Genomic DNA, 24,627 nt, shown 5'->3' with positions numbered 1-24,627 from the left:
TCTAAGATTTTTATGTCATTTGAGAGAAGAATAAAGATAACAATTAACTTAATATTTTGTTAAATCTGGTATGATTATTAAAAATTGTATGGGTAACAAAGGCAAAGAAGGAATGTATTACTTCAAAAGAAGTAGAAGGAATAAAAGGGTTCCAGGAGAGAGAGAGGTGTAAAGTAGATGAATCAGTGATAGGAATAGATGCAAATATATCAGTAATTATAACTAATATAGGCAAAAATAAATATCTAATTATAATAAATATATTGCCAACTAATAGATTGGTTAGATTGAACTTTTAGAAATATAGTTATGTGCTATTTTAGACTATTTTAGCATACATTCCTGAAATATAAAGACAGAGAAAGATTGAAAGGAGAAGGATGGGGAGAAGATACCAGTAAATACTTATCAAAGGAAAGCTGTGGTTATATTAATATAAGAGAAAAAAGATTTTAAGACAAAGTGTTATTGGGGGGCACCTGGGTGGCTCAGTGGGTTAAGCATCCCCTGATCTCAGCTCAGGTCTTGATCTCAGGGTCTTGAGTTCGGGCCCTGCACTGGACTCCATGCTGGGTGTGGAGCCTACTTAAAAAAAAAAAAAAAAAAAAAGTTTTATTAGGGATAGAAGGGACTACTATACGTTAATAGAAGAAAAAGACCATAATTACATAATAGCTCTAAACTTATATGTAACTAATAACCTTAAGATACATAAAGTGAAAAATGGTGAGAATTAAAAGGAAAATTTGATAAATTCAGTTATAGTGGGAAAATGCCTCTTGGTAATAAATAGGTAATAAACAGACCCAAATTAGTAAGTATACAGAAGATTTGAATACCACAATCAACATGCTGGTTACATGGTCAGACATAGAACTCTTTGTCAGTCAAATGAAAATGTATGTTATTTTCAGGTACAGAAAATTTAATTTTTAAAAAACCATAGGGCACAAAGCAAGGTACAGAAAATTTAATTTTTTAAAAACCATAGGGCACAAAGCAAGTCTCAGTAAAGTTTGAAACATACAGATCTCTTTCTTTAGTTTAGAGTGGTTAGTTTAGAAATTATTAGTGGTTAGTTTAGAAATTATTAATAAGGGCACTTGTTGGGCTCAGTCAGTAGAGCATGTGACTCTTGATTTCAGGGTCATGAGTTTAAGCCCCATGTTGAGTGTAGAGCTTACTTTAAAAAATAAATAAAATTTTGAAAAGTTAAAAAAATAAATCATTAATAAGTTAACCTCAGACATTTGGAAATTAAAATGCACCCATCTGAATAACTTATGGGTAGTATAATACATTATCATGGAATAAAAACATTTAAAGCTGAACAAAACCATATATGAATACTCATGTGATTCAAAGTCATTACCTAAAGCATAGTTTTTTTGTATAACATTAGAGAAGAGTAACTGGATATTAATTATATCCATAATTAGCATCTAACTTAGCATCTAACTCAAGAAAATAAATTTTTTTTGATGGAAGGAAAGAAAGGAGTACAAAAGAAAAAAATAAAATTCAAGAAACAACTCAAGAAAACCAACAGTTGGTTGCTTGGAAAAATTGACCAAGTATAACAGCAAGAAGACACAAATAACAAACTTTGGGTGAAAAAAGGAGACATAATTCTAGATAGCAGAGATTTTTAAAATACGAGGATACAGTGAATAACTTTATGACAAAATTGAAAACAAAGTGGACAATTTCCTAGAAAAACCTAAAACTGCCTAAAGAAAAATAAAAAACAAAAATAGACCTATACCAAGTAGAAATGTATCCATTCAGTCAACAAATATTTATAAAATGTGCCCGCACAGTTTTAGGCATTGGAGATACAGTAGTGAATAAAAAACCAAAAGTGCCTGTTTTCATGGAGCTTGCTTTCTAGTGGTAGCAGACAGATAATAAATTAATAAACTGTGTTAAGTATTGATAAATTCTGTGAAGAGTAAAGAGAGAATGAGCTGTTTTATGTAGGATATTCAAAGAAGTAACTGTGGACCTGTAGGAAGAAATAGAGCAAACCAAGTGGATATTGATGGAAGAGTTTAGCAGGCCTGAGGAGTAGATGCAAAGGGCCTGAGGCAGGTGGATATTTGGAGGAGGAGAGTGAGTACTGTGGATAAGGGAGATTGGCAGAACCAGAAATCAGTGAGTAACCATGGGCCAGATCTTGGTATCCTTCTAAAGACTCTTGATTCAGCAGTTGGAAATCTACCCTTGAAATAGGGATAATGATAATAACTTCTACTTATATGTCAAATATATCTCAAAGTTGGGGAAAATGATTTTTACTCATAAGATTACGGAATCAATTAATTAAATGCATGTAGACTTTCTTTGTAAAGCTCCATCCAAGTGATGTTCTTTTCACCCAGAGGTAGTATTCATTTTGTGAGTATTTATTAAGTATGGAGCACCTACCATGCCAGGACTTGTGCATAGTGTAAAGAATACAAAGATGATTAAGACATGGTAGTGTTTCCTGCCCAGTATGGAAGATAAATGTAAATAACTTTTCTGTAGTGTGCTAATAAGTGTTATAACAGAGATACTAAAGTCTAAAGACTAGGAGAGGCTTCAGATTTTTATTTTGTAATATGAGGGTGTATACTGAAAAAAGGTATATAGATTTTTTTTACTTATTTGACAGACAGAGATCACAAGCCGGCAGAGAGAGAGGAGAAAGCAGGCTCCCTGCTGAGCAGAGAGCCCAATGTGGGGCTCGATCCTAGGACCCCGAGATCATGACCATAGCCGAAGGCAGAGGCTTAACCCACTAAGCCACCCAGGCGACCCGGTATATAGGTTTTCTTTAAAGGTAGTTTATATTAATAATAATTAACAACAGCTTTCCTGTTAAGCCGAGGAGAATGAAAATTAGGCTTCTCATTTAGCAACAGTAATGGTCAGGTGGTTTCTGCTGAGATGAACACCAGATGTGGCACTTACAACACCTGTCTGCAGTATAAATAAGTTTTGGCAAGACCTAACCATGGTGAGACCTGGAATCTTGGTATAGCTGTAGCCTTTCAGATGACTGATTGTCTTCAACAAGTTGGTTCATCATGAAATAATAGAACTTGAATTTTTTTTTTAAAGGTTTTATTTATTTACTTGACGGAGAAAGAGAGAGTGATCACAAGTAGGCAGAGAGGCAGGCAGAGAGAGAGGGGGAAGCAGACTCCCTGCTTAGCAGAGATCCCAATGTAGGGCTCGATCCCAGAACCCTGAGATCATGACCTGAGCTGAAGGCAGAGGCTTAACCCACTGAGCCACCCAGGTGCCCCTAGAACTTGAATTTCTTAACTGAAAATTACACAGCACAGCCTTCTGCCAGTCTTCATTATGAAAGCTTTATTAGCCTTCATTTGTAGAGCACACAGTCTGACTCTTAAAAGCATAGAGAGAACTCTTTCAGTCAGTTTTAGCAGGTTTTACTTGTAAACCACCTAGCTACCGTGAAAACTTCCTTGGATCCTGACATTACTGCATGTTTACTGTGCACCAGGCCCTGTGCTCAGTGCTCTACCTACATCATCTCATTGAATCCTCACATCTCTATCACGTAAGGTCTGATACCCCCTTTCCAGACTTGAGACATGATGAGGTTTTCTAATAGTTCAGGTTCATGTTAGGAAGTGGTAGAGCTAGAACATGCAAAAGAGTGAAACTGGACCATTCTCTTTCATCATACACAAAAATAAACTCAAAATGGATTAAGGACCTAAAATCCTTAAAGAGAGCACAGGCAGTAATTTCTCTGACATAGTGACATTTTTCCAGCTATGTCTCCTGTGGCAACAAAAACAAAAACAAAAATAAACTTTATTGGGACTACATCAAAATTAAAAGCTTCTGCACAGCAAAGGAAGCAATCAACAAAACTAAAAGGCAATCTACAGAATGGGAGAAGATTTTTGCAAATGACAGATTCAATAAAGGGTTAGTATCCAAAATATATAAAGAACTTCTACAACTGAACACCCAAAAACCAAATAATCAATTTTAAAATGGACAGAAGATATAAACATTTTTCCAGGGACAACACCCAGGTGGCCAAGAGACACATGAAAAGATGCTCAACATCACTCACTGTCAGGAAAATGCAAATCAAAGCCACAATGAGGGGGCGCCTGGGTGGCTCAGTGGGTTAAAGCCTCTGCCTTCAGCTCAGGTCATGATCCCAGGGTCCTGGGATCGAGCCCCATGTCATCGGGCTCTCTGCTCAGCAGGGAGTCTGCTTCCCCACCCCCCACCTCTGCCTACCTCTCTGCCTGCTTGTGATCTCTGTCAAATAAACAAATAAAATCTTAAAAAACAACACCACCACCACCACCACAATGAGGTATTGCCTCATACCTGTCGGAGTGGCTAAAATCAATACAAGAAAAACAAGTTTGGGCAAGAACAGAGACAAAAAGGAGCCCTCTTGCACTGTTGATGGGAATGCAAACAGTTGCAGCCACAATGGGAGACAGTAGGGATGTTCCTCGAAAAGTTAAAAACAGAACTACCCTACAATCTAGGAATCACACTACTGGGTATCTACCCAAGGAATACAAAAATAGTAATCCAAAAGGATACCCACACCTGAAGTTTATAACATCATTATTCCCAATAGCCAAGATGTGGAACAGCCCAAGTGTCCATCGATTGATGAATGGATAAAGATGTGGTATATATACACAATGCAATATTACTCAGTCATAAAGAAGAATGAAATCTTGTCATTTGCAACAACATAGATGGAGCTAGAGAGTACAATGCTAAGAAAGAAAGACAAATACCTTTTGTGATTTCACTCATGTGTTGAATTTAAGAAACAAAAGAAATGAGCAAAGCGGGGGGGTGGGGGGAAGAGAAGCAAACCAAGAAACAGACTCTTAACTGTAGAGAACAAACTAGTTCTTACCAGAGCGGAGGTAGGGGGGTGGGTTAAATAGATGATGGCGATTAAGTAGTGTACTCATCATGAGCACCAGGTGTTTGGAAATGTTGAATCACTGTATTGTATGCCTGAAACTAATATTATGTTAACTAACTGGAATTGAAATAAAAACTTTAAAAAAAGAAGTGGTGGCAGAACTGCGATTAGAACCTGAGCAATGACTTGGAACCTACACCCTGTGCTCTTCTGCCTCCCGTGATAGATTAGCAGTACTTGCAGAATGTTTCTTTGCCTGGAAAGACTCAGATGTGATGGCCCTAAGCCTAATGGAAATAGCATCTTTGTAAGTTGTTGTTGTTTTTTTTTAAGATTTTATTTATTTATTTGATAGAGATCACAAGTAGGCAGAGAGGTAGGCAGGGGTCGGTGTGGGAGCAGGCTGCCAAGCAGAGAGCCTGATGCAGGGCTCGATCCCAGGACCCTGGGATCATGACCTGAACCAAAGGCAGAGGCTTTAACCCATTGAGCCACCCAGGAGCCCCCTTCTTTGTAAGTTTTGAATTAAGTATTTCTCTGACCTGCAGTTAAGAAAACTTAAACATCACCATATATTTCCTTAAGGTCCTAAAATATATGTACTGTGCCACAGTTCCAGTCCTGGCCTTGTCATTGACTGTAAGTTTGGACACATTCTTTAAGCCTGGCTTTTGGGTGTTTACAATGTAAAAAGTAGGGATTAGATTAGATAATTCTGTATATGACTTATGAGCACAATAAATTATCTGATGCTGTATAAAAAAATTAAAGGTCGATACCAACTTTTTGTCACTCATCTAAAACCTTTGTTCCAAATGAAAAAATAATTTAAGAAAATATGGATAGTAAGTGTTCCCTATTTTACTCATTTTCTTGCTATTTTAAATACTCAAAAAATTTATTCCAGGCTATTGGTTCATGACATCCTAAAGTGTATATGTTGTGTGCTCAATTTTAAGGGCTGGGACTATTCCCAGAAGGTCTGTGCTGGTCACAAACAAAGCAGAACACTCAAGGACTCAGCACTAAAAATATCACATAAAAATGCTTCCTTCATGCACTCATTGGAACAGGTAATTACTGTGGCAACAATAAACTAATTTGAAGTGTTAGCTGTTAATTAAGACAATGCAGGGGTGTATGGTTGTCCTTTGGTGTAACCAGAGCCTCCATTCAAACTTCATTAATCACTTTATAGTTAATGTGTTGGGGAAGGTCAAGACAATTGAGATGCAGTACCCCTGGAAAGTAAACAAATTCTTTTCTCCAGGTAGAATGCCATTTGCAAAGTTAAGGGACACATTGGACTCATGCCGGGCCTTGCCTTTGTCATCCACTTCTCCTGGATGATTAAATGTTACACGGGTACTGTCACTGCAGTGTAAACCAAACCTCAGAGCGTCTTTATTGCTCGAAATCGAACCCAAACTTCCACGGATGAATTAGCGTGCATCATAATTAAATCATCAAGCCTCTCCCTTTTAATTCACTTGGAAATAGGAGACCTTTCTTTTGGAAAAGACATCAGCTTTCTTGACAAGCTTCTTAAGTTGCCAAACTATCCAATATGGTATACACATTAGACTATCTTCTAGTCATCTCCTTATCACTGCTGTCGATCTCAAATGTCCAGGTGTTGCTTGTTGTCCAAAGTAACACCACTATTCTTTTTGCAAATTTTGAATCCCTGTGTATGCATTCAACATACACAACCATAGGTTTTATTTTCGTATTTCAGTCCTGGGTTAGGAATTCTAATATACAGCATTTTTAAAAGTTGAAATTGGAAGAATTTATGGTGTACAGGAGGAAAATAATATATCATTAAATCTTACATATTATATTAACTATATTTGCATGGAATAAGGTTATTAACTTCCTTCAGATCACATTTCAGTTTAGCTTAGTCCAACAACTTCTCTGTCAGACAGTGAGAAAAATAGTGTTAGTCATTATATACCAGTATATTATATGAGTTCAGATATATCATGAATCAAATCATGACCTGAAAAAAAAAAAAATCATGACCTGAAATGTAGTTTCACATTATAAAAGTCTGGTATTAACATACATATACACAACATACAATTAAATGGTAACTTGTTCTGAAACTAGTATAATATGGGGATTCCACTTATAAAATGTATACCACTTTATGTAAAGTATAAAAATTTTTTAAATAATTTAAGTTTTATAATTCTATTAGTATTTAATATACTAGGGAGGTTGATATTTAGAGAAAATCTTTAGACATCTTACAGATTAAAAAAACTTCAGTAAAGTGAACAGTCACCACTTAGTTTTTATAATCTTGCCTTTCTTTAAATGTGATATTCTTGAATTAATTTGTAATTAATTGTTAAAAGCTAAGTTTACCTTATGTAGTTGGCTTGACCTTTTTATACTCAAATAGGAAAAGCAGAACACATTTCTTTTAACACTAATATATATATAGTATTTACATACATGTATACATATATATATTTCTAGTCTTACCTAAATTTATAACATTTTATATGGGAAAGTTACAAATATTTGCAGGCCTTTAATAACTAAACCATTTCTATAAGTTGGTCACTTAAAAAACACTTGTCAGTGATTGTAAAAACTCTGTAAATTTGCTAAAAAATCATTAAATTACATACTTCATTGACTCTTACATATGTAATTGCACCTCAGTAAAGCTGTTAAAAAATTTGTCAGAGCAACCAGAGATTTCTTCCAAAACAACAGGGAGTGATGTTTTCTTTTTGATAATAGGAGAATATATGTTTTATTTTTATTTTAAGAAATGGGCAGTTTTTCCTACCAAATCATTGCCGAGTCGTCATTGGGAGCCTGATAAATGTATTTTGCAACTCAGCAGGTAAAAGGGAATTCCCAAGAAGCTAACTTCCATTTCCACCCCCACATCTTCCCCACGCAATCACATCGTAACACAGCTGGATGAGAGGAAGAACACTGCTTTTGGCTAATGTGCAAGTCTGTACTTTCATAGACTTCCAGTAACAGTGCTTGTTGATTTTGTGTGGTTTTTCTAGACATTTTTATATAAGACAGATTGTCCCTGAATAATGGTCAGAATGTACGGCCCATGTAGAAGTTGTGTGGAAGACCACGTGTCATTTAAACACAAAGGGTCTTAATGAGAAGTAATGGTATCTTATTTCTGCAAACCTTACTCCCTTAACTCTTTTTCATAAATGAATGTATTTCTGTTCCTTGATTTAAACTGTAGTTATTTCCCTGTATCCGATCATTTGAGCTTGTCTCTTTTCTAAAGCTTTTTTAATTTTGAGAGATGCCAGCTTTAGGAAAAGATGAACCACATACTTGAGCCAGATAAGTCTGTGATCTCTTCTATTTCTCCCACTTATATCTTAAGCCATAGCTAATTCTTCCACTTATATCTTAAGCCATAGCTAATTCCGAGTGTTCTGAGATTATTTTGATGAAATGTAGGGTTATAGTGTATCTGTTCCTGTAATTGAAGGAAACAAAAGGAAAACCTCCCACTTTATATGGCTCTATACAGTGCTTAGCAGAAGACTTCGGAAGATCCCCCCCCCCCCCCCCCCCCCACCCCCACAAACACAGTGCTGGTCTGTTGTAAGGGTCTGGAGTCAGAAGGGGTCTGGGTTTGAGGTCTATAGTTCTGCCACTTACTGACTTAGTGCTGTTGGGAAAACTGCTTAGCTTTTCTGGACCCCAGGGCTCTCCATCTATAAAGGGAGGGTAATAATACCAGCATTACCTCAGAGGGTTATTTTAAGGTACTGTATGATGAGTCACTGTGTAAACCATGGAGCTCAATAGAAATATGAACTGCTAATGTTATTAGTGTTCTTTGAAAGTATCATATATCCCATCACTACAGATATATTCAGATTCACATTGATGTCCTTAACCATTCTGCTGGTTGTTTAGTATCCCAAGTGATTTTGTTATTTTTTTCCTTCCCATAGAGCATATCATGTCCCGAGTGGGAAAATATTAGCTGTAAAGGTAAGTGCTGAATAAATTTTATGAAATTCATGAAGTTCTTTTTTTTATAAGATTTTATTTTATTTTATTTTTATTTTATTTATCTGAGAGAGAGAATAAGAAAGCGGGGAAGGGGTAGAGGAAGAAACAGACTTCCTGCTGAACCGGGAGCCCAACACAGGACTTGATCCCAGGACCCTGAGATCATGACCTGAACCAAAGGCAGATGCTTAACGACTGAGCTACCCAGGCACCCCGAAATTCATGAAGTTCTTGATGCTCACTACTTTCTTTTCCCCTGTTAGCTTGAGTCACAGGTATCATGAAAGAGGGGATGGAATGGTTTAACTGTTGGATGGTAGGTTATGGAAGCTATGGTCCTGTTGTGATATTCAGCTCCCTCCTCTCTCAGAGGGTACCTTCACCCCTAAAGCACTGCTTTCCCATCTGTTGAGTTATTTGTTCCTTTAGATAACATAACTCTTAGATTGTTGCTGTTAAAATATTTAAAGACAGTCAACTTTAGTTTATTGACACCAAGAGAAGGGGGCACTCCTATAAATCATCTATAAAACTTAACTATTTGTCCTTGCAAGTGCATTATAATTTCTCATAATTTCATACATTTTGAATTTTGTCTAAGCTAGGCTAATATTAAAATTCTTGTGCATGATTATTTAGTTGGGTATGGCAAGGTGCTAACAGCTGTTTCTGGAAAGGATTAAAAGCAATTTTAAAGGAAGACACATTTAAAAAAGAGCTGCTAAAGTAGAGACTTTGAATAAATGAAAACAGTAGGTGTTTACAAATACGCTGTCTACTAGACCTGACCTTAAACTGAGCTTTAAGTTTATAGAGAGAGGACTATATCTCACTTTATATCCCTAGATTTTATAAAATTTATAAAACGTACTAAATGCTTAAACTGAGTTGAGGGAATGATTTAAGAGTAGTTATGACTATTGCGTTTAAACTTTATCTGAGTTGATTGAATGAATGATTAAAGAGTAGATACAATTAGGCATGCCTAGGTGGCTCAGTCCGTTAAGCATCTGACTCTTTGTTTTGGCTTGTGTCATGATCTCAAGGTCTTGAGATCAAGCCCGGCATCGTTTTCCCCGGTCCACATGGAGTCTGCTTGAGATTCTCTCTCCCTGTGCGCCTCCTACTTGTGCTCTTTCTCTTTTTCTAAAGTGAATGAATAAGTCTTTTTTTTTTTTTTGAAAGATTTTATTTATTTATTTATTTATTTATTTATTTATTTATTTGACAGAGATCACAAGTAGGCAGAGAGGCAGGCAGAGAGAGAGATTGGAGGAAGCAGGCTCCCCGCCAAGCAGAGAGCCCGACATGGGGCTTGATCCCAGAACCCTGTGACCATGACCTGAGCCTAAGGTAGAGGCTTTAACCCACTGAGCCACCCAGGCGCCCCTGAATGAATAAATCTTAAAAAATAAAAATAAATTTCTTACTTAGGCCTGAGCTTCTTGGCAGCCAAGGCAAAGACCATGTAACTTATTTAACAGTCCTACTGTGGAGAGTAGAGAGAAAGAAATGTGCCATTTCTTCAAAACAGGCATTTTTTTGTTTTTTGTTTTTTTAATTAAATCTTAGCAGAAATTTATTTCAAATAAAAAGACACAACAGGCTGTAAGTAAAAGGCTATATCAGTCTCTTTTTCTCTCTTAGTCTTTTTTTTTCTCTTTTTAATGGTTCATTTTTGGATAGTTTCTTTTGTCCTATACTCAGGTTTTCGTCCACATTGTCTAATCTGCTGTTAATCTTGTTTGTTGTATTTTTCATTTCAGACATTGTACTTTTTATCCCTAGAAGTTTATATGTCTTTTTTACATCTTCCACATCTTTACCTAACATGCTCAATTTTCCTTCTGTCTTCTTTTTTTTTTTTTTTTAAAGATTATTTATTTATTTATTTGATAGAGAGATCACAAGCAGGCAGAGAGGCAGGCAGAGAGAGAGGAGGAAGCAGGCTCCCTGCTGAGCAGAGAGCCCGATGCGGGGCTCGATCCCAGGACTCCGAGATCATGACCTGAGCCCAAGGCAGCGGCTTAACCCACTGAGCCACCCAGGCGCCCCATCCTTCTGTCTTCTTGAATATATGTAATGTAGTTATGGAGTATGTGGAATATGATTAACTGAATTGATGGTTTTGTCTATTAATTCCATCAGATATAGCATTTGGGGTCAGTTTTGATTGATTGCTTCCCCCCCCTCATTTTGGGTTGTATTTTCTTATTTTTTTTTAAAGATTTATTTTTATTTATTTTAGAGAGAGAGTGAGCAGGTAGGGAGAGGGGCAGAGGGAGAAAGAATCCTGAAGCAGACGCTACACTGAGCGCAGAGCCTGACGCGGGGTTCGATCCCAGGACTCTGAGATCATGACGCGAGCTAAAATCAGGAATCAGCCGCTTAAGCTACTGAGCCACCCAGGTGCCCAGTATTTTCTTATTTTTTAAAAAATCTTATCATTAAGATTGGATGCTCATCAAGCATCATAGACACTAGATTTTTTTTTTTTTGCATTCTTATAAATATTCTTGAGCTTATTCTGAGATGCTGTTTAGTGACTTTGAAACAGTTTGATCCTTTCAAGACTTGCTTTTAAGCTTTATTAGTTGGGACCAGCCCAGTGGTTAGTTGGGAACTAATTTACCCCACTCAATTAAGGCAGCTGTCTTCTGTATATTCTACCAGTGCTCTGACAGTTATCAGGTTTCCCCCCTCCCTTGTGGGAACACAGACTCCTTCTACTTAGTGTGAGATCTGGAGATTGTTTCCTCTGGTCCTTTCTGGTGGCTCTTTCCTTGACCTCACATGGTTTCCTGACATCCAGGTACTGATTGATCATTAATCAGCTGAAGACTCCAGGGGCCCCTAGGCAGATCCCTGGAGGCCCCTCCCTTTGGCCTTCTGCCAGGGAACTGTTGCTGCCTTGGCTTCCATCTTGTCAGCAGAGGGAGATGGCTGAGCTTTGCCTGGAATTTCCACCCTGTACAGAAGCCTGCACACTGTCCAGTTGGTAAACTAGACAATCATAGGGCCCCTCTTACTTGTTTTCCATATCTCAAGGATCATTGTCCTAGTTTTAACTGTTGTTAATATCTGGAAGCCTCTTAATCTTTCTGGGTTCAGTTTTGTTTTGTTTTGTTTTGTTTTGTTTTGGATCTCTTCCTTTCTTGTCACCACTCTAGTCCAGGTGCTTGTTTTGTCTCTTGTCAGACACTGAACTGTGTTTAAAGTGCTCTCTCAAAAGTGGAAGCTACCATTTATTGATCATTTATACTGTACTGATAGGCACTGTGTGGACCCTTTCCTCATTTAATTATGAATTAATAAATAGCTTGCTGAAGGTCCCACAACCAGTAGAACTAGAATTTGAAGTCAGGCAAGTCTTGCCCCAAGTTCATGCTCTCAAACTGTGTACCATATTGCTGCTCACTATCCTTGGATCTGCCTTCCCGGAGCATAGTTCTGGTCCCATCTCCTCCCCTCTCAAAAGTCTTCCAGGACTCTACATTACTCCCAGATAAACTGAAAACTCTATGGGCTGAAACTCAGGATCTTCCACAGTATGTCATCAGCCTGCTTTTTATAGCATTATCTCATGTGTCTGAATGCTGTGCTGCTTTTAAGTTGAACTCATTGCTTTATCTGAACCCAGGTACTTTCACACTTCAACACTTTGATTCACGTCTTTTTCTCTAATTAGAATGCCTTCACCCATGTCTCTACCTATCAAAATTCTTAACACCCTTCAAGGGTCAGCTCCAAAGCCCACTCCTCTGTTGAACTCACATAGATAAATACTGTCACATATGGTCTGCCTATCACTCACTCACTTTTTCCTTTGAACCTCTCTAGAATTCTCCATATGTGTTTCTTATGGATGTTATCACATACTGCCTTGTATTTTGCTATTAATATACGTGTGCATTCTCTCCTTACATTGAAATCTCTTTGTAAGTAGAGAACACATTTTATTTATCTTCTTGTCTTACTCATGGAATCATGCAGAACCTTGCACTTGGCCCTACATAGAGGATTGCATGTAATAACTAGATGTTCAACACATAATTTGTTGAATGACTGAATAGGTAAATTTCTTTCATTTGTTCTTCATTCATTCATCTTTTGAAGCAGCATCTTGAAAGCAGGTTCAGCTCACATACAAAATAAACCACAGTGTTCATTGTATGGACCATTGCTCTCACCTAGAGTAGCTCTTAGTGTGTGTGTGTGTGTGTGTGTGTGTGTGTGTGTGTGTGTGTATGGGTGAAATGAAAGGTTAAGAGTTAGAAGTGCATTTGATCTTTTCCTGACCCTCTCCTGACTTTTGTGTGACTTCAAGCATGTCACTTGAACCTCTCTGTGACCTCAGCTGTGCAATGGGGCTGCCTCATGTCACAGAGGGATTGCGAAGAGCAGCAAATCACAGTCCTTGTCTAAACAGAATCACCTGCAGGGTTCTGACGCCCGCATAGAATGATGAGGGAAATTTAATTTCCCAAGCCAAGTGGTCAGTTGGACCAACACTTTGGATGTTTGTGGGAGCAATTAGATGAGAGTCCTTGAAAATCCATCCCATTTCTCTTCCTACTCAAAATATTTCTATTTTTTGTATTTCTAAATGTTCTTACTTTTTTTAGCTAACAAAAGAATATTGTAGTGTTTCCCCTTTCAGACTTCAAAGGTGGGAAAACATCATTTCCAATATTTTTTCTTTTTTCTGATATTTTAAAAAGATAGAAATACCTTGGGTTTTTATTTTATACCAGTGAATTTAGAAAAATTTCTACCTTCAAGAGAACATTTTGGAAAATGCTAACCAAAGATAACTGTTTGATAATGACTAACTCATGAAATGTGTTTCTAACTCGCTTTATTGGGGGGCAGGGGTGGAAGTAAGCAAGATAGTTGCAAACAGGTAGAGCAGAAAACAAATAAAAATACTGTTAGCCATCTTGGCAAACAGAGCCTTTTTATTTCATTAATGTATTCTATAAAATCTTTCAAAGTACAGCCTAATAGATTTCCTATTATTTTTTATTTTCTAATTGGGAAAAAGGCACCTAAGAAGAAATTTCTTAGTTTGTATATAGCATGTGCTGATTATCATTCTTTGACTGCTTTGGGTTTCTGCTGCTTTTAAACTAGCATTTAAATGGACCATTTGATTAATCATTTGTATACTGACTGTAATCCTCCCAAATTTCCTTTCTGAGTTGTACATACTGTAAAAGACAATTATGTCGCCATAGATTAAGTAAGCGAATTAAGACAGAATAGAGGCTTAATTTGACCTGTGATTTTGCTCTCCTTCCCTTTAGTGGAGCGTGTGCCACTCCAGCAAATAAATGAAGTCATCCATGACAGCTTGTGATGAATTGCCGTATTTATACTGTATATTTTAATAGCCTCACACTAATTTAAATTGAGCACAGAGTAAATTATAATTTAGTCACTTGACTGCTCGTATTTAACCTGACAACTCATCCTTATTTGTCCTGGAGGTGTAGTAGAGAGCAGCAGAAACGCGCCCAGGTACTTTAGCTTCTCCCTTAACCCTTTCTCCCTGAAATCCTTCATGTGCAGATCCTCTCCAGTTTGAAAAAGGGAGCTCTTCCTTAGAAGGAAAAAAATCACAATAATAATGAAGACTCAAGGAATCTATACTTTCCTTGTTCTTTAAAAAAAGATTGGAGGGGCGCCTGGGTGGCTCAGTGGGTTAAATAAAGCCTCTGCCTTCGGCTCAGGTCATGGTCCCAGGGTCCTGGGATCGAGCCCCGCATTGGGCTCTCTGCTCGACGGGGAGCCTGCTTCCTCTTCTCTCTCTGCCTATCTCCTCTGCCTACTTGTAATCTCTGTCTGTCAAATAAATAAATAAAAATCTTAAAAAAAAAAAAAAGATTGGAATTTGCCAGGCTTTTTTCCATTGCTTTCAAATAAGGAATTGGACTTATTTTTAGTAGTTAAAAGCTCTCTCCCAGGAATGCCCAAGGAAAGGAGAATTAACCTTCTACCTACAAGTCTCCCAGAAAATGGAAGAGCATTTCTGCAGAGTTATTTTAAGGTGAATTTTACATTCCCTCTTAAGTTCCAGAAAGTACGTTATTCACTTTTGCACCATTATGGGATCTCCACTATTCTGAACCATAAGAGATACCAAGGATGATCCAGACACACTGGTATGCAGTGGTTTGGCCCCACAAAACTTGCTACATTTTAGGTCAGTGTGGCACTTTTATTTATTTTGGTGTTTTTGCCTTCAGTGTTAAATTCAGCGGTAGAAATCAAGCAGCCTCCTTTCTGTCTAGAAACAGCTGCTTATTTAGAGGGTTATGGTTGTAAGGAGCACTGTAATTAAATCCCACATCACTTCATGGGCACTACTATAAGTAAGACCTTGCTTGGGATGCTGGGTGTAGGAGTAGGGGGACCAGGGAAAGATGCCCGAGACTCAGTCCTTGCCTTCGTGGGACTTAGAGCTGCTTTACTCTCTAGGCTTCGGTTTTAGTAGATAGGCGTGAATGCCACAGCTGAATGTGAGAAGGTACAATATTAAGGGCCAGAGCTAGAGATAAATTCTGGTAGAGGGCTTTGGGGCTGGCTTCATGGAGGTGGTAGTGGCATTCAGGCTGGGTCCAAAAGATGAGAAAGGTTTTTATGATTAGTAACTGTGGGGTGAGTGAAGAGGCACACCTCAAGTTGGGGGAACATCAGAAGCAAAGACTGAAAGTGGGAAAAGCACAGGACCTGTGTGTGGGCCACCAGTACAAAGTACCCGTTTCTGCGTGGGTGGTATGGGGTGAGCATGGCTGCCTTTCATATCATCTGGCTTCACATGACAGTTGGGTTTGTGGTGGGGAGAGTGGGAAAAGGAGTTGGAATAACTAGATTGTGGAAGAATTCTTTGAATGTCATGCTAGAGTTTTAATGTTATGCTAGGCCATGGGCACCTATTTAAGATGCTTGATCCAAGGGAATGATAGGTCTGTAGCCAGTACTGTGGGGTTAATGGCAAGGTGTTTGCTCACCATGTGGAGTCCCATCATTTCTGGAAGGGGGGCCTAGAGATGCAGTATGTCTCATTAGTCATACAGAGTACTGAATAAATGGCATTTTCGAAACCTTAGATAAATGGTTCTCAACCTTACTGTGGGTTAGAAATCAGGTGGAGAGTTTTTTACAAATATTAAGATGTGGGCCCAACCCAAGATTGATTCCATTCTTCTGGGGGTAAGGCCTATACACCAGGATTTGTTTAAAGTACCTTCATGTATTGATATAAATACCTTTATATAAAAGTAATTATAACATGAAGCCAGGGTTGAGAATGACTGCTCTGAGGTAAATAATAAGTTCATTCCTTTTAGTAGTTTTTTTGGGGTGAAAGAGTCCCTGTAGTTGACATAGTGGTGTGAATTGTTTTGGTATTTTATGGCATGGAATTGAAACAACACTAGACGAATTTATTTTGTCGCTGAGTTTTATACAGGAACAAAAATGTAAGTGAATATTGTTGGCAAATGACTATTGATCGGAAGCAATGTTTAAATGCTTCTTGGCAGTTTTGTATTACACTTACAATCTAGTTTAGTGAGAGCTTTTATAAATAACCCTAAAGCAAAAACTCTTGATAGAAACCGGCCATGCCTTTTCCCCCCACGTTCCCCTCCCCCAAGTGGATGTCAGTACCATAAAATGTGTGTTTTAGAATTATCCTTTTCTTTCCTTGCTCTGTCAGCAGTTTTCAATTCATAATTTATGGGTTTTTTTTTTTTTCCCCCAGTGTGAGTGCATATATTCTGAGGTTGTAATACAAAATGTGGTTCAGTGTTGGATGGTGTATAACCACGCTATCATGGTAATCATGAATGTTAAGTTTTTTCCTAGAAATGTCAAGAGCCAGAAACTCTGCCACAAATCTTAAAAAGTATCTTTCACCTGTTTTATTCCCAGCACTTTTTTAAGTAAAAACAATTTCCCTTGAATTGGCTTCACTGAACTGTTGAGTAAAATTTGAACAGTTGATGGTCTCCTTTCTTAAGAAACCAGTGTTTGAAATTACTTTATTCTAAGTAAGCTTGTAAATTGTTTTACATTTCCATGTTACCAATCTTCCTCAGTGGTTGATACTTCAAGGAAAAACTGTAAACCACCAGGACATTCTAAGAGGCATCTGGGAATCAGGGAGGGACCTTGACATTGCCAGGCTGTGTGGCTTCTCAGCACCTTGGTTTCCTCCTTTAAAACAAGAAACTTAGATGAAATAATTTCTGTGGCTCCTTCAAGCTCCAGCATTTTATTACAGTATTAGCAAAGGAACATGACTTTGAAAGATATAAAAAGGTGACATGTTTTTAAAACTCTTTACTTCCTCATAGTAAAAAAAAAAAAAAAAAACCTACTTTAAATGTTATTTTTACTCCTCATCCTCTCTGCTTATCACCTAGTGTCTGCATTACAAGACTTTTTTTTTTTTTTTTTTTTTTTAAATGGTTTCAGGGTCATTCCTTTCTTCCTTTTCTGGAAATAACCAATGTGGCCAAAATAGGGTGTATAAATTAAGGGTGTTATAACTTAACTGACTTTTAAAGCCATTAATACTGACCTTTGAGACCTGGCTTTTTCCTTGGTCCCATCAATCACTTCTGTACCACCTCCCCCAATACAAAGGGTTAGGCAGATGTGAGTACAGTTCGTATTCCTGGGGGTTATAGTAGTGGAGAGGAAAAAAAGGGGCAATGAAGAGAGGAAAAAACACATTTTTTCCTTTTTATATTTCATAGTGAGTATAGCTATACTTAATTTAAAGGTGAATATATGTGTAAATGTTGATTCCTTTGTGTATTTAGGTCATACTACTAGATATTACACTGGAACTTCAGAAGCAAATTATGTCTGAATTGGAAATTCTTTATAAGGTAATCTTTTCTTGGGCATTTTCTCTCATAAAGCATTTTACGGTATTGGCTTGCAGGTTTGTTTGTTTTTTTAACTACCTTTGTCTTATTTTTGTTACAGTGTGATTCATCATATATCATAGGGTTTTATGGTGCATTTTTCGTAGAAAACAGGATTTCAATATGTACAGAATTCATGGATGGTGAGTTTTCCCTATTATAATACTTTAAAAATGATTTGGGAGGTAGCATACTTTAAAACCTGGTTCTGATATAGATGTCAAATAGAATTAAAAATAATTAAAATATACTAATAATTATCTCCTTTATACTCTAAAACATCTCAGTGTTAGAGGTTCCTGGTGTTAAATATTTACAGCTGAGCTATAATTTCAAGAATGTAATTTCATTTACTTTTATTGAAAATTTAAATAGAACAGATTAAATGCTGGTCTAATCTGTGGTTTGATATTTGATTCTTCCCTACAATCTGTCTTTACTTGCAAAACAGATGTTCTGTTCTTTTAATGTTTCAATAGCCAAAACAGATTTTCTTTTAAAGAAATCTATTAACCCAATGTCCTGTGTCTTTTAGAAAGAAATCGGTTCTTAATTGCAAGATAAGAAATTGTTTTTCAACACAGCTGTTTAGCCAAGATGTGTTTAGTTTTCTTTGGACTCTAGCCCTTTCCTTTCATCTGTATTTTTCATTCATTTCTATGTTGGTAACTCTTTCTTGATCTGAATATTTGGGCAAAATGCAGATTCCTTGGTACCCTATCCCTGAAATGGTGTCGTCATTGTTATTTACCCATTTTAAATCAAAGTAGTCTTTAGATTTTACATATTCAGTTTTTCAGTGTCTAGCACATTAAAACTCAACTTTCGGGGTGCCTGGGTGGCTCAGTGGGTTAAAGCCTCTGCCTTCAGTTCAGGTCATGATCCCAGGGTCCTGGGATTGAGCCCCACATTGGGCTGTCTACTCAGTGGGGAGCCTGCTTCCTCCTCATTCTCTGCCTGCCTCTCTGCCTACTTGTGATCTCTGTCTGTCAAATAAATAAATAAATAAAATCTTAAAAAAAACACCTCAACTTTTTTTTATACTCAGTTCATTTGGGGGATTCTCAGTCTATCACTAAAGCAACTAGTTCATGTGTTGCAAGACTTTTTAACAAGCCAACCTTGCTACTATAATAAGGTATGTCATGTGTCCTAAATTCAGTTTCATTAAAATACGTATTTATTGAGATGGCATATTTAATCACCATACAACTCACCATTTTGACATATACAATTCAGTGGTTTTGAGTATATTTACAAGGTTGTGCCACCTCACCATCACTAATTCCAAAACATTTTGATCACCCCAGAAACAAACCTTAGCTGTTAGCAGCTACTCGCTCTTCCTTCTTTCCTCTAGTCTGTGGCAACAACTAATCTACTTTCTGTCTCCAGATTTCCTTATTTTGGACTTCTTATGTAAATGGAACCATGCAGCAGGTGACCTTTGTGCCTGCCTTCTTATACTTAGGTTTATCCATGTTGTAGCATGTATCGGTATTTTAATCCCTTTTTATGGCCAAATAATAATCCATTGTGCGGACCTACCACATTTCATTCATTCATTCATCAGTTGATGGGCACTTGGGATGTTTCTACTTTGGGGCTGTTACGAATAATGCTGCTCTGTGCATTTGTGTACAAGTTTTTGTATGGACATATGTTTTCAGTTCTCTTGAGTGTATAGATCTAGGAGTTAAATTGCTAGGCCGTATGGTAACTCTGTGTGTAATTTTCTGAGGAACTGCCAAACTGTTGCATTCGATTTCACACCGTTTACCTGTATAGCTGCGATGTATGAGGGTTCCAATTCCTCCATGTCTTTGCCAACACTTGTTATTGTGTGTCTTTTTTTTTTTTAATAGCCTGGTGAGAAACAGTATCTCTTTAGTTTTGATTTAGATTTCCTAATGACTGATGATGTTGACAGTATTTGTATGTGCTTATTGGCCATTGGTATACCTTTCTTGGAGAAATGTGTATTCAAATCCTTTGTCTATCTTTACCTGGCTTACTTGTGTTTTTATTGTTGAGTTGTTTTTTTTTTTTAAAGATTTATTTATTTATTTGACAGAGAGAGATCACAGGTAGGCCGAGAGAGTGGGGGAAGCAGGCTCCGTGCTGAGCAGAGAGCCTGATCCGGGGCTCGATCCCAGGACCCTGAGATCATAACCTGAGCCGAAGACAGAGGCTTAACCCACTGAGCCACCCAGGCGCCGCTTTATTGTTGAGTTTTAAGAATTCTTTTTATATTCTGTATACTAGGCTCTTATCAGATGTATGATTTGCAAATATTTTCTTCCATTCTGTCAGTTGTCTTTTCATTTTCTTGGTAGTGTCCTTTGAGGCACGAAAGTTTTAAAATTTGATGAAGTTCAGTTCATCTGTTTTTCCCTTTGGTTGCTTTAGATGTCATATGTAAGAAACTATTGAAAATTTACACCTGTTTTCTTCTAAGAGCTTTATAATTTTCACTCTTACATTTAAGTTTTTGATCTATTTTGAATATGGTATAGAGTCTAAACCGTTCTTTTCATTGTGAATATCCAGTTAGTCCTAGCAACATTTGTTAAAAAGATTATTCTTTCTCATTGAATTTTCTTGGCACTCTCGTCAAAAATTTATTGACCATGAAATACATTTCTGGGCTCTTGATTCTCTTCCATTGATCTATTTTCCCATCCTTGTGGCAGTATCTGACTGTACTTGCTTACTTTTACTTTAGTATTCTAGATTATTTTAGCTTTGTAGTTAAGTTTTTAAATTAAGGCATGTGAGTACTCCAGCTTTATTCTTTCTCAAGATTATTTTGGCTATTCTGGGTCCCTTGGATTTTCATGTGAATTTTATAATCAGCTTGCCAAATTTGCACACACACACCAAAAAAAGTCCAGCTAGGATTCTAATACAGATTGCAGTGAATCTAGAGATCAGTCTGGGGAGTACTGCGAACTTACCAATATTAAGTCTTCCACTCCACGAACACAGAGTATCTTGCCATTTATTTAGATCATCTTTAATTTTTTTCAGCGATGTTTTATAGTTTTTGATGATCAAGTTTTACAGTTCTTTTGTTAAATTTATTCCTAAATATTCTTTGATACCATTGTATATTGAACTTTTAATTTCATTTTTAATTGTTCATTGATAGCATATAGAAATCTAAATGATTTTTGTGTATTGATTTTGTATCCTCCTACCTTGCTAAACTTGTATCTTAACCCTAATAGGTTTTTGTAGATTCCTTAAGGTCTTCTAGATAGATCATGGCACCTGCAAATAGATGTAGTTTTAGTTCTTTCTTTCCAATCTGGATGCTTTTTGTCTCTCTTTCTTGCTTAACTACCCTGGCTACCCTTCAGTACAGTGTCAGATAGAAGTGGTGAGAGCAGACATCTTTCTTTTGCTTCTGATCCTAGAGGAGAAACTCTTAGTCTTTCACTATTAAGCGTGGTATTAGTTGTGGGATTTTAGTAGATGTCCTTTATTGGGTTGTCAGAGTCCCCTTCTCCAAGTTTGTTGAGTATTTTATCATAAAAAGGCATTAGATTTTTTCACGTGGTTTTTCTGTGTTTATGGAAATGGTCATTCGGGGTGCTTGTGTGGCTTAGTTGGTTAAGTGTCTGATTCCTGATTTCAGTTCAGGTCATGATCTCAGGGTTGTGAGATCGAGCCCCATGTCATGCTCTATGTTCAGTGCAGAGTCTGCTTAAGATTCTCTCCCTCTCCCTTGGATCCTCTCCCACCTCATGCTCTCTCTCTCTCAAATAAATAAATCTTTAAGAAAAAAAGAAAAAGAAATGGTCATGCTTTTAAATCCATTATCCCACAATTATGGAGTATTGCATTAATTGATTTTTGCATGTTGAACCAGTCTTGTATTGCTGAGATAATTCCACCTGGTTTTAATGTGTAACCCTTTTTATATGTTGCTAGATTCAATTTGTTGTATCTTGTTAAGGAATTTGAATTTATATTCTTAAGGAATATTGGTCTATAGTATTCTTTTCTTATAATGTCATTGTCTGATTTTGGTATAATGATAATTCTGTCCTCAAAGAGGGAGTTGGAAAGTTTTCTCCTCTTCTAGTTTTTGGAAGAGTAATGTTTATGTTAGGATACTGATTTGAAATCTTTCTTATTTAATGTAGGTATTTGCAGGTATACATTTCCCTCTAAGCACTGCTTTAGCTACATCCTAGAAGTTTTGATATGTTGTGTTTTCATTTTCATTTATTTCAGAGTATCTTCTAATTCCCACATAGGAAATCCTTTGCAGTTTCTTTCTTGACCCATTTTCAATTAAGAGTGTATCATTTTCCACATTGAATGTCCTTCTCTTGTTGATTTCTAATATTCTTTTGAGGTCGGGAACGTACTTTATATGATTTTGGTCCTTTTAAATTTATTGAGATTTGTTTTATGCCTTAACATTATATATTTTGGAGAATGTTTCATTTGCACCTGAGAAAAGTGTATTCCGCTATTGTTTGGTGAGATGTTCTTTAGATGTCTGTTAGGTCTAGCTGATTTACAGCTTAAATGTTTTGTTTTCTTGTTTCTCTTCAGTATATTTCTATTCACTTTTGAAAGTGGGTATTCTTCTGCATGTGGCTGTCCAAGGTGATTAGCACTGGGTGTTATACACAACTCGTTGAACACTGCATCAAAATCTAATGATGTACTATAAGTTGGCTAATTGAACATAATGTAAAAAAAAAAAAAAGTGGGATATTGAAGTCTCCAAGTAATATTTTTTGTTGTCTTGTTTCTCACTTCAATTTATGCTTCACATGTTCTTTTGTTAGGTGCATATGTGTTTATAATTGTTCTATCTTCACAATGGATTGACTCTTTTATCGTTATAAAATGTGTTTGTCTGTAGTTACTATATTTGTCTAAAAGCCTATTTTGTCTAATATTAGTATGGTCATCCCAACTCCCTGTTGATTATTATTAGCTTGTTATATCTTTTGCTATTGTTTGGTCTTAAACCTATTTGAGTCGTTGAATCTAAAGTGCATCGCTTGTAGACATCGTAGAGTTGGGTCATTTTTTAATCTCTTCTGCCAATCTGTCAGTACTTAATTCATTTACATTTAATGTAGTTACCAAGAGCATCTGGGCGGCTCAGTCGGTTAAGTGTCTGACTTTTGGTTTCAGCTGAGGTCATGATCTTGGGGTCTTGAGATGGAGCCCCACATCAGACTCTGTGCTCAGTGTGGTGTCTGCTTAGGATTCTTTCTCCCTCTGCCCTTCCCCCATCCAAAATAATAACTAAATCTTTAATATAATTACCAGAAAGGTAGGTTTCATAGCTGTCATTTTACTACTTGTTTTCTTTAAGTCTTATATCTTTTATGTTCCTGTTTCACCATTACTGCTGTATTTTATGTTAAATAGATACTTTTTAATGTATTGTTTAAATTCTCTTGTGGTTTCTTTTACTGTATTTTTTGAGTTATATTTCTGGTTTTCCTAGAGATTATAATTAACATTTTATCTTGTAACAACTTAGTTCAGATTAATACGGACTTTTTTTTAGTACATAAAAACACTGCTCCTCTATAGCTCCATTCTTTCCCTCTCCTTTGTGCTGTTATTGCCTTATAAGTTACATCTTTATAGGTTGTATGCTTATTAACACAGATTATACTTACTGCTTTATGCAGTTCTCTTTTAAATCAGATAGGAGAAAAAGTCTTAAAAACAAAAAATACACTTATCTTGTCTTTTATGTCTACCTTATAGTGACCTTTACCAGTGTACTGTATTTCTTTGTGTGGATTTGAGTTACTGTCTGGCAACTTCCCTCTGAAATTCGTTCAGTTTGAAGCACTCCCTTTCATTTCTTTAAAGATTTTATTTTTTTATTTTAGAGAGAATGAGAGCAAGCAAGGGGGGAGGAGCAGAGGGAGAGGGAGAGGGAAGAGACAGAGCATCTCCAGCAGACTCCAGGCTGAGCACAGAGCCCTGTGTGGGGCTCCATCTCAAGACCCTGGGATCATGACCTGAGCTGAAACCAAGAGTCAGACACTTAACCGACTGAGCCACCCAGGCGCCCCAAAGATGACACATTTTTAATACTTTAAGTCCTTACCTTAAAACATTCACTTGATCATCTAGATTGACCTGTCTTTTTTGAGATGACTCCTTTCTGGACTTCAGCTGCCTAAAGCCCCTCTCTACCCGCTCCTTGGCAGCTTCCCTTTCCTTCATGCTAATCAGTCCCTGAACACTGAAATTTCCCACTTTTTGCAGTTTGTTCTCCAGTTCCCATCTTTCTGTTATTTACTACATCAGCTCTCCTACAATTTCATTCCCCTTTCCCAGATTGGACTTCCTCCTTCCAAGATCATGTAGTTTTTCAGGTGTGAGCTCTCCCAGTTGCTTGTGCCTCCACCTGTAGCTTAGTCACATATGCACCCACCTGGCCCTCCCTGCACATGAAGGGCTGCCCAAGGTCAGCCCTCAGGTGGCGCATCCACTTGCTGGTGTTGTCTCCACCCGTCACCCTCTCTCTTTTGGATCTTCCTTCTCTATAATACAGCAAAATATACTCAGAAATATATGGACCAAAAACTGTGTACCACCTTCCATCATTTCCTTTCCCATTGCCGTTAAACTTATTGACAACTTTCTCCCAACCCTAGTACTATTCCTTTAGTGTAGCTTCTCACTGTTTTAATTCTTATATTAGTCCTTTGTCTCTATTTATTGAGCACTTTC

The 24,627-nt window shown here is 37.1% G+C and overlaps 1 protein-coding gene across 10 annotated transcripts in view; it reads left to right on the top strand.

Moving 5' to 3' along the window:
• The window catches only part of MAP2K5 (mitogen-activated protein kinase kinase 5), a 249,466-nt gene that overhangs the window by 72,809 nt on the left and 152,030 nt on the right, over window positions 1-24,627 (top strand). For all 10 annotated transcript variants that reach the window (XM_032864619.1, XM_032864618.1, XM_032864617.1 and 7 more), the window contains exons 9-11: window positions 8,896-8,935; window positions 17,791-17,859; window positions 17,960-18,041. In XM_032864619.1, coding sequence (XP_032720510.1) covers window positions 8,896-8,935; window positions 17,791-17,859; window positions 17,960-18,041 — 191 coding nt within the window. The remainder of the gene's footprint in view (window positions 1-8,895; window positions 8,936-17,790; window positions 17,860-17,959; window positions 18,042-24,627) is intronic.

This window comes from Lontra canadensis, unplaced genomic scaffold, assembly GCF_010015895.1.
Source record: "Lontra canadensis isolate GAN:19392208 unplaced genomic scaffold, GSC_riverotter_1.0 scaffold28, whole genome shotgun sequence".
NCBI classification, from domain to species: Eukaryota; Metazoa; Chordata; class Mammalia; order Carnivora; family Mustelidae; genus Lontra; species Lontra canadensis.
The sequence above is the reverse complement of the archived record's forward strand: the minus strand, read 5'-3'. Positions and strand labels throughout refer to the sequence as shown.